Below are 12,964 nucleotides of genomic sequence, written 5' to 3'. Positions count from 1 at the left end.
TTCATGGCACACATCCAGCTTTTCTTCCATCATGGAGCTCAAGGAAGCACATATAAGATTCCCAGGTCTCTCATCCACCCACCAAGGCCCACTTACCTTCAGCAGAGCATCATTTGGAGGCTTGTTGGGGGCATTTACAAGGAAGAATCAGTGGGGAGGCTTAAAAGATCCCCTTCTACCAATCCTCCCCTACAAATGCACCCTGCATCTAGGGAAATTGGACTGGGGACCACACATTGGGCTGCATCAACAGAAGTATAGTGTGATGGTATCACTTTACTCTGCTCTGGTTAGACCTCACCTACAGTACTGTGTTCAGTTTTGGGCACCACAATTTAAGAAGGATGTAGACAGGTTGGAACATGTCCAGAGGAGGGCAACAAAGATGGTGAGGGGTCTGGAAACCAAGTCCTATGAGGAAAGGTTGAAGGAGCTGGGTATGTTTAGCTTGAAGAGGAGAAGACTGAGAGGGGGATATGATAACCATCTTCAAGTACTTGAAGGGCTATCATATGGAGGATGGTGCTGAGTTGTTTTCTGTTGCCCCAGAAGGTCAGACCAAAACCAAAGGGTTGAAATTAAATCAAAAGAGTTTCCGTCTAGACATTAGGAAGAATTTTCTAACAGAGCAGTTCCTCAGTGGAACAGACTTCCTCGAGAGGTGGTAAGTGCTCCTTCCCTGGAGGTTTTTAAGCAGAGGCTAGATGTCCATCTGTCAGCAATGCTGATTCTAAAACTTTAGGCAGATCATGAGAGGGTGTGTGTGGGGGAAGTAGTTGTGAATTTCCTGCATTGAGCAGGGGAGTTGGACTAGATGACCCTGGTGGTCCCTTCCAACTCTATGATTCTATGATTTCTTATATGAAATACAATCTAATCTGGAGTCCTCTTGAGTTTCTGAAGGACTACTGGGGAATTACTCAACTCTAAGGCTGACAATGAGGAAATAGAAATTGTTCAAGACTTTGTATTCCTTGGCTCCCTCAACAACCATAAGGGAGACTGCAACCTAGAAATCAGAAGAAGATTGAAACTGAGAAGCTATGAAGGAGCTAGAAAAGATTTTTAAGTATAAGAATGTTTCACTGGCAACTCAGATCAAGTTAATTCATACCATATAACTATGTATGGGTGTAAAAGCTGGACAATGAAGAAAGCTGACAGGAAGAAAGTAGCTTCCTTTGAAATGGGGTGTTGAAGGATACTTTTACGGATGCCATGGACTGCCAAAAAGACAAATCAGTGAGTGCTAGATCAAATCAAGTCTGAACTCTCCCTAGAAACCAAAATGACCTAACTGAGGCTATCGTACTCTGGTCACATTACGAGAAGACAAGAGTCACTGGAAAAGACAATAATACTAGGAAAAGTTAAAGGCAGCAGGAAAAGAGGAAGACCCAACATGAGATGAACTGCCTCAATGGGCGAAAACGCATGGTCGCTTTAGCCTCCTTTAAACGCATGCATTCGATCCTGGCTGAATCCTCGCTGAAACAGGGAATAAAGGAGGCTAAAGCGACCATGCGTTTTTGCCCCATAAAGGAAGCCAGAGCCCTCATTTTGCAAGACCTGGGCAAGGCTATTAACGACAGGGCATTTTGTGGCACATTGATTCATAAGGTCGCCATGCATCGGAAGCAACTTTATGGCACTTCACACATACACCAGTGAGGGCCTGACTATTTTAATAGATATCAGTTAAATAGATAACAACATTAACTGTGGCAATAAACCAACAGGGAATGACAATGTTTAGATCTTAGTCCTCTGCCCTCCTCTGATACAGCGCAAAACGTTCACCAAGGGAGGGATCCACAGTTTCTATAGGGACAAAGGAAAGTCCAGCCTACAGCCTGCCATTTGAATTTAAAAAACCCTCTGCGGCTGGATGGTTACCCATCTATTTTAGGACCAAAGAGCATCAAAAGTCACAGCTCTTTATATTCAAGGGCCAATCGCCATCAACATAGCCAGAGTTTGCTGGGTGTCGGGACGGATGAAAAGCACTGACGGGTGGGAGACCAGTGACCCATCCGAGTCAGTGTAGTGTTTTGTTTCCAGATCATTCTTGGAGCTCGTAAGCAGGGCACAGAGGCTACATCACCCCTCGTTCTCTGTTTCAGGCCTCTTGTCATTCAGAGATATACCGGCTACAACATGGAGGTTTCATTTTGCTATCATGCTAACAGCCGTTCATCCTTCATACATTTGACTGATCTTTTCATTAAAGCCATCCAGGTTAGCTGCAACCACTCGCCAAGCATGTTACTTGTAAGACATGTAATGCCCCTGCCCACCCCCCGAGTCTTGCTTCCTGTTTGTGCCCCCCCCTCGCCTGCAGAGGGGAGACAGGTGGCAGAAACCGAGCTTTTTCACATGGTGGCATCTCACCTGGGGAATGCCCTTCCATTCAAAGCTTGCCTGGCACCTACCCAACTCTCTCTTATGCACCAGGCCAAAACATTCATTCTTACCCAGGCTTTTCACTAAGGTCTTTTATGCATGGCTGTTTCCCTCACGGTCACCCCTGCAATTACTTCAGGCCTTTGTTTGAATTATGCATGCCGTTCCCAACTGTCAGAGGTCGCCTTGCTCTTCCCCTGAGTTTCCCCGCATTTCCCCCATGTTTTCAGAGACCTGTTTTATCTCGAATTTGAAAATGCGGGCAGAACGCAGGGGAAATGCAGGGGGAGAGTGACCTCTGACGGTGGGAAACAGCGTGCATAATCAACACAAAAACCCAAAGTCGTCGGAGGGGTGACCGCGAGGGAAACAGCTATGCATAAAAGATCTTTTAAAATGTTTTTCCCCCAGTCTGCTTCTAGCCTGATGATCGTTTTAAAGCCTGCTGAATGTCTCATGCTCTTTTCTGGTTTGTTTCTTTTAGTTATTTTAATGCTGTTTTATAATTTTATCATGTTTTCACTTTGTGACAGGTCTCTGGAGAGGCAACATATACGTTTTCTGAATAAATAATATTGTCAAAAGCCCCAAATTTATCAATGTCACGAGCTGGCCTAGAGCAGTTGAGTTGGGCAGGATGTTTTTGCAGATAGGCCAACAGCCAAGGTCTGGTTACCGAAGAGGTGTCTACAATGTGAGCTCGTGACTGAGAGCACAACCAGATGCTCACGAGGAGACAAAAATGGCATTTCTAGAAAAGGAGAGACGGAGGCTAACCCAGAAAAACATGAGAAAAAATGAACTGGACCAGCTCCTAACGTCCATAGAACTTCAGCTCAATTTACATGGTTCACAGCAGTCTCTTCTTCTATCCTTGGCCTAATTTATGTTGTCCCCCGCCCCATGTTATCAGAATACACTGCAACAGAATGTAACATTACAGTTCAGCATGTATCAGCGGGCCAAAGGAAATGTAATCGAGTGACCCAGTTGCGCATTAACAAAAAGTCTCATTCCACTACCCCGAAGGATAAGGTGACAAGTGACCCATAACTCCACAAAGGGATGCAACGACAACTAGCAAAGCGCATCACCTCTTTCCAAGCAACAACAAGAACCCTTCCCCGGCTCTGAACTCTCCACGGGGGTCTGCCACTGATCTGAGTTACAACTGGTTAGAACACCCCTCTCGCTGACGGCGACTTCAGTTCCCCAAAGGGTTAGAGGAAGGTTTCCCATTCAAAACTGGGAGAATGTTTCACTGATAGTCCCCAGGGTTTTCTTTGGAACATGTCAGAATAAGAATTATGCTTTATCAGAGGAGCCCTCCCCTCCACCTCTGAATGAGTCACTGATCTGGGCGTGCCTCCTGATTCGGAGGGAAGCCCAGAACAGAGTCCTCAATATCTCCATACTGGGTGTGACCGAATGGCCTGACCACGCTTCGTGTAGAGATGTAGCAGAATCACAAGCCTAGGCCCCCGCAGAGGGTGGTTCAGACACGACAACGCCAGGGCCATGCCTCGCCAGCCCAGGTCGAGAGTGGGGGGCTGGCTGCCTCGGCTGGCTCGCGGGCCGGATAAGAGCTCTCAAGGGGCCGGATTCGGACCTCGGACCATATGTTTGACACCCCTGGGCTAACAGGTAGAGATCATGAAAAGCCTCCTCTGTGTGTGAAAACATTTGCCACCACTCTAAATTGGCCCGCGACCCTCATCAAAAAGAAAACATTCTGCCTTGCCTATTTGATCCCATGCTCACCTGGTTGATCTGTAACCTGCCCATGTACCCCTATTCATACCAAGACACAACACATACATACTCCGAGGCTGCAATACTATGCACACTTCCTTGACAACGAGTCCCAGAAAACTTAAAGGGACTTACTGAGGAATAAACGTGTTAAGGATCTTATGGCCTGGAGTACAAAGCACAGAAAGTTGTGAAGGAAGGAGAAAGAGAAGCCCCACCGACTCTAGATGCGTTCTGAAAAAAATTCAGCACCGCTGCAAACATTTTTATCTTGTGCTTCCTGCAAGGAGCTCACAGCAGCGTACAAAGTTCCCTGTTACACCACGTTATGCACCACGTAACAGCCTTAGGCTGAGACAGTCACCCAGTGCATCGTGAACAGCCCACAATGTATGCTACACTGACCTGGTCCACCCAGACGGGGGACAGGGCTGAGATCAAAAGAAAAAGGAAGAACATGCTATCAAGTCACAGCTGGCTCAAGGTGACTCCACCCACAGGGCATTCCAGGCAAGGGACAAGCAGAGGTGGCTGGCCGTGGCCCGTCCCAAGTTCTAACCGTGGCCAGCCCTGCTTAGCTTCCAGGCTCTGATGAGCTCAGGCTAAAAATTGGGCTATTCAAGATGCTAGGAGGAAGGAAGGAAGGAAGGAAGGAAGGAAGGAAGGAAGGAAGGAAGGAAGGAAGGAAGGAAGGAAGGAAGGAAGGAAGGAAGGAAGGAAGGAAGGAAGGAAGGAAGGAAGGAAGGAAGGAAGGAAGGAAAAGAAGAGTTGGTTTTTATAGTCCAATTTTCTCTACCTTTTAAGAAGACTCAAACCAGTTTACAATCACCTTCCCTTCCTCTCCCCACAATGGACACCTTGTGAGGCGGGGCTGAGAGAGTTCAGCAAGAACTGTGACTGGCCCAAGGTCACTCAGCAGGCTTCACATGGAGGAGTAGGGAAACCAACCCAGTTCACCAGATTAGAGTCCGTCGCTCATGTGGAGGAGTGGGGAATCAATACCAGTTCTCCACCTTAGCGTCCAACACTATTAACCACTACTCCATGCTGGAGGAAACGGCAGGAATCTGAAGGCAAGCCAAGCTGGCAAAAGAACACCATCAACGTGGCAGCTGCTTTGAAAACTGTCTTGTGACTGCTTTACTCCCCAGCTCTGAATTCCTATTTGAACAGATCTGCACATGGCCGCCCTTTAGAAAGCAACAGAGAGACCAGTAAGGCAGAAACCCTAAAGTGACAAGTTTTCGTTTTGGTTCTGCTGCTAGTTGAGGCCACCATTCCTAGCCAGTGTGGTGTAGCGGTTAAGAGCGTTGGTTTGGAGCCGTGGACTCTAATCTGGAGAACCGGGTTTGATTCCCCACTCTTCCACATGAGCAGCGGAGGCTAATCTGGTGAACTGGATTTGTTTCCCCACTCCTACACATGAAGCCAGCTGGGTGACCTAGGGCTAGTCACAGCTCTCTCAGCCCCACCTACCTCACAGGGTGTCTGTTGTGGGGAGAGGAAGGGAAGGTGATTGTAAACCGGTTTGATTCTTCCTTAAGTGGTAGAGAAAGTCGGCATATAAAAACCAACCCCTCTTTTCAACTCTATGCTCTTTTTGGGGGCTGCTCCATCTCTCCTAGCCTTTTCCAAATGCCCCATCCATCCCCCCCATCCCTCCTCAAGTTTGTTCAGATCATTCAAAGTACGGTAACTAAAACCAACTTAGCACATTTTCCTGTTGAGAACTTCTAGCTGCCACCCACTGCAGCCAAACTATCGATAAATATTACTATAGCAAGCTCATTTTTTTCAATATGTACTCATGAACCAAAAACTAATATTTCCGTGGCTACTGGATTAATACCAGAAAAGCCTCCTTGAGAACTGTTCCAAACTGGCACAACTCAACTGGAAACCATCCCAGTGTTTTACTAACATTTCATTCCAGGCTTCGCTCGACATTATACATACTGAGGTGTTCTCTTTATGGCGACAGATACAAAACAGGTAAGGTGATACCTTTGCTACAGGGACATCTGGCAGGAAAAGTATGAAAGCTCCTGCTTCGAGATAGAATCTTTCATTAGCCAGGCCAAAACCGCATCATTCAAAAACAGCCCTGTCCGTTGCCAGTAGGATTTGTTTCCAAATGAACACCCTTAGGGCTGCAGCCTTAATCTCCCCTCTCCAAATCCCACCCTCCCAGGCTCCACCCCCAAAATCCCCAAGTATTTCCCAACCTGGATTTGGCAGCCCGATTATTACAGCAAGCACTATAAAGCAGAACGACAACAAAACCAAACAGGAATCCAGCAGCATCTTAAAGAGGATCAACGTTGGTTCCAGCATGCACTTCCGCGAGTCACAGCTTACTTCTTCAGAGGCAACAGAAAGAAAGAAAATCATTTCCCACATATGATCTGGAAAATTACAGAAGGGGAAAAGGGAAGAAGTGCAGCTGGAAGGTAAATGTATACAGTTTTGGACATCTAAGAAAGAAAAGATGATCTTGGGGCTGTAATACAAATTTATTTATTTTCAAGACTTTTCACACTTCTTTTAGAAATAGTTAAGCAAGCTGCTATGAGATCCTGGTCTATTTTCTTTTGTCAAATTATGAACGGTATGTGCTCACGCATATCCTTCCTGTGGAATGCCTGATACAGGATAATGTCATTTGGTGTGACATTAGTAAGACCACCACCAATTATAAACAGAAATGAGTGTACGCGTAAAGTGCTGTCAAGTCGCAGCCGACTTATGGCAACCCAGTAGGGTTTTCAAGGGAAGAGACGTACAGAGGTGGTTTGCCATTGCCTTCCTCTACATAGCGACCCTGGACTTCCTTGGTGGTCTCTCATCCAAATACTAACCAGGGCCAGCCCTGCTTGGATCAGACAAGATCAGGCCAGCCTGGGCCATCCAAGTCAGGGCATAAACAGAAATAAGGGTTGCCAGCACAGATGTTAATGTGACCCAAACAGATGTTAATATCAGCAAAAAAAACCTACACAAATTGTACTTAGTTATCCACATAATGTCAAGTCAAGTTTATTTAAAACAGTCATAGACCAGAATATAAATAAGAACACAATTAATCCATAAGTAAAATAGCTTACATACCACCAATATACATCTTATTAAAATACGAATTTACATAAGGCATCTTTATATGCCACTCCGCCTTTTCTTAATTTTAAGAACCATCCAACCAAATTTGGCAACTTTACAGGTAATCTCCTGCTGCTTATCCAATAGCAGGATTGAAAGAAGAGACCTTCTATTTTCATGAGGGTAACATGCAATTATAGGCACAATCAGGGATTCTCTAATCTGCCTATATATTCTACACTCAAAAAGAATATGTTCTAAAGTCTCTACAGAGCCATCACCGCACTCACATAGACAACTTCCATATGGCACGCCTCTATATCTTCCCTCTAGAACAGCTGTGGGTAGCATGTTATATCTTAACAAGGTAAAAATCCTCCTATATTCCTGGTTATCCAATAACTTAATATATGGCATCATGACCACCCTATTCAACCCACTTATATCATAAAGAGGGCTCCTTAGCCTATTCATATCGTGCTGTCTTTCGACATCCAATATACAGAGTTTAACAATTTCTCTTGCCTGAGCATAGTCATTTGTTTTGTAAAGTTGTTTTGACAGGCCATAGTAGCTCAGTTTTTGCTCAATCATCTTACTCCAAGGGGAGACAAAGGTATCTACCAGGGTAAGTGAAACAAGTCGCCCAGGGAAGTAAATCAGCTTAAGCCAGTAAAAAATGGCAGCGATCCAAACTCTAGCCTCGACCGTAACCATTCCAACCTCCAGTCGAATGGCAGCATTTGACACTCCAGTAGATACTTGGAGGATATTTCTTAAAAATTTAGATTGAGTTTTTTCAAGTAACATCTTATTTGCCATTATACAGAGTGGGGCTCCATATAATAATTGAGCCAAGGATTTCATATTAAAAAGCTTAATAGCGGCTGCCACATTCCTACCCCCCTTAGACCAATAAAATCTTTGAATAGCCCCCGCACTCATCTGAGCATTCAGTGAGACATGGGCTAAGTGGGCATTCTTCGAACCAGACTCTTGTAAAGTTACACCTAGATATTTATAGGTATGTACCTGTTCTATCGGGGTAGTGTCTATACACCATGAGTGTTTTTTTGGCCTCTTAGCAAAGGCCATTATTTTTGTTTTTGAATAATTGATCTCCAAGCAGTTCTCCTTACAGTACTGGTTAAATGCATGGAGGGCCCTTCTGAGACCAATGGGAGTTCTAGATAATATTACTGTATCATCAGCATAAAGAAGAAGATGTAGGTGTTTGTCAGCTAACTTAGGGGGATGAAACGCTGGACTTCTCAAATAATCCACAAGATCATTAATGTAGAAGTTAAACAATAAGGGAGCCAATATACAGCCTTGTTTCACTCCCTTTAGTGTTCTTATTTCCTTGGTCAGCTGACCCTGGGGATTACATCTTATTTTAATAGAGGTGTTTTCATGTAGAGCTCTAATGTCACCCCTTACCGCACACTTTTCCCATGGCAACTGTTGCTACAACTACATGCATAAAACTGCCACAAACACAGACTACCGGTCCATCTTGCTCAACTCTGTCTATCATGACTGGCAGAAACTCAAGCGAAGAAAGGCCTTTCAAGCTATCAGAAATCCTTTAAGTGGGAATACCAGAGATGGAAATATCAGAGATGCATTCTACCACAGAGTTAAAATCCCTCCAACGATGCCTGTGGCTACTGATAATAATATCTGTAGCACTTGGTTCTGCAGGAATAATATCTAGCTCCTGCCTCCCATCAAACTAAAACATAGTATTTCAATAGGTGTTCAATGGTAATGAACTTATTTCTCTAACATCAGACGTGCATACAGCTACCAGTTTAGATGGCTTCAAAAAGGATTAGAGAAGACATGCAGGATAGGTCGATCAATTGCTTAACCCTGATTGTAAGCTGCTTTGAGAGTCCTTAAAAGTAGAGAAAAGCGGGGTATAAAAACCAGCTCTTCTTCTTCACTAAAAAAACTTGTCTAAATACATGGATTTCTAACCAGCAGAAATAATCTGGCAAGGCACCGCTGGTTATTATTCTGCCTTTTATATGCATTTGGTCTTGGCTTTTTACCTCTGCTGTCTTATACTGAGTTAGGCCATTGGTTCACCAATGCTGATATTGTCTATTCAGATTTCAGGTGCTTAAGATCTTTCCCATCACTTACTCCCAGATCCTTTTAAATATAGAGAAGCTGGGGATCAAACCTGTGACTGGGATCTAACTTAGTCTCCAGGGATCGACATGTTGAAAAAGAAATCTTGGATTGTTGGCCATAACAAGAGTCCTCCAGGCAACCAATATGAATACACATTTCTGGCGCATAGTGCACTGATGATGATCAAGGGACTTGGGGAAGAAAAAAAAAAACATACTCCTGTAACCAGGCTTGTATGTCTGTGTCTGGCTTCTCTTTAGAGATCAGTTGTTTACTATGCTTTTTTTTTGGGGGGGGGAATCAAGAGTCCTTCAGTCCTGCCAACCGAAAAATGAGGTGTGCATGTATTATTCAATACATATAATTGTACTGGGGAAAGCTGAAAGTTTAAAGAACCACATAAAAACATCCTGATGAAAGAAGCCAGCTCAAGGACCCCAGGGATCCTTATTTTGGTGCTACTGTGAACATGGTGCTGATAATATACCATTGTCTCTTCTAAGGGCAAATAATAATTAAATGCAATCAAGTCACAATCAGAAGAACATAAGAAGAGCCCTGCTGGATCAGTCCAAGGCCCCTCAAGCCTAGCAGTCTGTTCACACAGTGGCCAACCAGGTGCCTCCAGGAAGCCCACAAGCAACACGACTGCAGCAGCACCATCCTGCCTGTCTTCCACAGCACCTAATAGGCCTGCTCCTCTGATCCTGGAGAGCATAGGTGTGCATCATGACTAGTATTCATTTTGACTAGTAGCCATGGATAGTCCCATCCTCCGTGAACATGTCCACTCCCTTCTTCAAGCCTTCCCTTCATGGGGTTTTCAAGGCAAGAGATGAGCAGAGGCAGTTTGCCCTTGCCTGCCTCTGCATAGCACCCCATCTCTTGCTTGGTGGTCTCTCATCCAAGTGCTAACCTTGGCTTACTCTGCTTAGCTCCCGAGGTCTGACAACCTTGGGCAAGCCGGGACTATTCAAACTGCTAAGGGCAAATACTCAGCACTAAGTAGTGACAATTCAGCACCCTGTAACTACCATTTCTTAGTTGCATTTGGCTCGGCAAACGGATGGATCTTGCCCGTTTTTGCTTCATTCTTCGGTTAGGTGAAGAAGGGATGCCAATCCATATTAGTGATTGAGTTTAGAAGACACATGAACACAAGAAACTGTGTTATACTGAGTCAGAGCCTAGGTCCATCAAAGTCAATATGGTCTACTCAGACAGGCAGCAGCTCTTCAGGGTCTCAGGCAGAGGGATAGTCGCCACCCAGAATCAATTCAAGCAGAGCAGAAGGGTGTGTGTGTTTGTAGGAGTTCCCTCGTTCCCAGCACGTTACTAGAAAAGGAGATTGGGAACCAGAAGTACAAATCACCATCATTCCCTTTGCAAAGATGCACCCTCAGGGTTTTTTTTTTTTAATATTCGTTTTTCATTCATTTTCTTGGACTAACTGGCAGCTGAATCTCAGCCACTCACTAGGTCTTGCCCAACTTGCAGAGTGTCTATGCAGAGTTTGCCACGGCCCTGAGGGTACGATCACCGCCCCTTCAGCCTCAGACACTCAGAGGCTGTGCCCGGCTGGTGACAATGCCCTGGGCTATTTAAGGGGAACTGAGGTCAAAGGACCATGGCATTCATCAGCCCCGTGGGAACAAAAAAAAATTAAATAAGGCAAGGCCCTTTGCAAATCTCAGTATTTTAATTAAACACAAGGGTGCATCCAGAGTACCTACACCTATGATGTAGCAGCAACACCTGGATTTCCCACAAAGCTCTGGATCCATCCTGGGGGAGGGGCTGTGGCTCAGTTTGTAGAGCATCGGCTTGGCATGCTGTCCCAGCTTCAATCCCCAGCATCTCCAGTTAAAGGGACTAGGCAAGCAGGAGATGTGAAAGACCCCTGCCTGAGACCCTGGAGAGCCACTGCCAGTCTGAGTAGACTTCGATGGACCTTGACGGTCTGATTCAGTAGAAGGCAGCTTCATGTGTTCAAGCACCAAGTGTTGCTTTACGACCTGCTTGTTTTCAAACATCTGTTTGTGGCATAAAGCACCTTTTTAGAGGAATATTTAAAAAATAACGTAGGTGTGCGCCTAACAAGGGGAAATAAGTGAAACAGCTTCATCGAATGTTTTTTTTTTTTTTAAATACTCAAAACGTAGCATAGCGCCTGCACTACCTTTTCCAAGCGTGACACTAGAGGGTTTCATTGGTGAGAGGTGGTGCCCAGGGAGGGCGCAGAGGCCGAGTGAGACCCCCCACGCAGAGCCCCCACGCAGGGCCACCCAGCTATCATTGCTCAACCACTAAAACCGATTTGTGCGCTTGTGGGCCAAAAAAGAGCAGGCCGCAAGCAGAGGGTTTAAAAAACACAAGAGCCTGAAATCGACCAGAGACACTCTTGGGAAGACAAGTTGTCCATCCCCGCCACGCCGGCCTCCTCCCCACCCCCTTTCCCCATCAGGGGCATCTCCAGCAGCATCTCCAACAGCGCAAGGGATGCTTCTGTGGTTTGGCTTGTTTTTTGTACATTTAATTTAGGCATGGAGGCTGCAGGGCCTGACACCTTCCGGCCAGTGATGGAGAAAGAGGCCGGAGAGGCCCCTGCTTTCCGGCCGTGTCGCATGGAGAGGGGGGTCACGGCCGGACCCAAAGGGATGCAGCCAACGGAGCCAAAGGTTCACAGCATCCGGCACTCGGCCCCAAAGCCCCCAGTGAAAAGTGCATCCCTCCAGATGGGGGCTGCCCTCCTCTGCCCGCTTCCCAGGCCAACAGCCCTGTACAGCCAAGCGGCATTGGGAGCGCAGGCCTTCCTGCGTGGGGTTTTCTTGCAAAGAGCGCCCCCCCCCCATCCCCACCTGAGCCCCGAGGATGCTCTCGCGAACAGGGCGCCCGGCCCCCACCCAAAGACCCCCCCCCCCAGCCCCCAGGAGTCCCAAGGGCAGGCGGCTCCTGCAGGGGCGAGGGGAGAGAAAAGGCCCCGCCGGCCTGGCGGGCGACGCGCACGGGGCTCCAGACCCCACCTGCCCCCCCAGCCGGGCGCGGCTGCGGGGGAGTGGGTTTTCTGCCCCCCCATCCTGCGCGGAGCCCCAGGCGGGGCGCGGCGCGCCCTTACCTGCTCGCCGAAGTCGATGGCGATGTTGGTGATGCCCAGCGGCACCAAGAAGCGCACCAGCGGCCAGTAGTGGGTCAGCGCCGGGAACTGCACCATCCTGCCGGCTGGCTGGCTGGCTGGCTGGCTGGGCGGGCGGGCGGCCGGCCCCGGCGCCCCGGCCGCGGGGAGGCGAGGCGAGGCGAGCGGGGGGCCCCGGCGCAGGCGGCTTCCCAACAGGGGCAGCGGCACGGGCGCATCCGACGGCGGCGGCTGCTGTGGCGCGCCGGGCCGTCCGCGCGGCGCCCTTTAGCCGGCCAGCCCCGCGCCCAAGGCCGCCCCTGCCGCCGCCGCCGCCGCCGCTCCGGCCCTCCTCCTCCTCCTCCTCCTCCTCCTCCCCCCCGGCCGCCCGGGGGAGCCGGCGGGGGGGAGGCGGCGCGGGGAGGCCATTCCCAAGGGCCAGGCGCGGGGGGACCCCCC

The 12,964-nt window shown here is 47.7% G+C and overlaps 1 protein-coding gene across 1 annotated transcript in view; it reads right to left on the bottom strand.

Moving 5' to 3' along the window:
* Positions 1 to 12,604, bottom strand: part of ANKH (ANKH inorganic pyrophosphate transport regulator) — a 120,670-nt gene extending 108,066 nt beyond the window's left edge. The window contains exon 1 of the mRNA XM_056854604.1: positions 12,509 to 12,604. Coding sequence (XP_056710582.1) covers positions 12,509 to 12,604 — 96 coding nt within the window. The remainder of the gene's footprint in view (positions 1 to 12,508) is intronic.
* Positions 12,605 to 12,964: the final 360 nt, after the last annotated feature.

Source organism: Euleptes europaea, chromosome 8 (genome assembly GCF_029931775.1).
Source record: "Euleptes europaea isolate rEulEur1 chromosome 8, rEulEur1.hap1, whole genome shotgun sequence".
Taxonomy (NCBI): domain Eukaryota; kingdom Metazoa; phylum Chordata; class Lepidosauria; order Squamata; family Sphaerodactylidae; genus Euleptes; species Euleptes europaea.
This window is presented reverse-complemented; position numbering and strand designations above follow the sequence as displayed.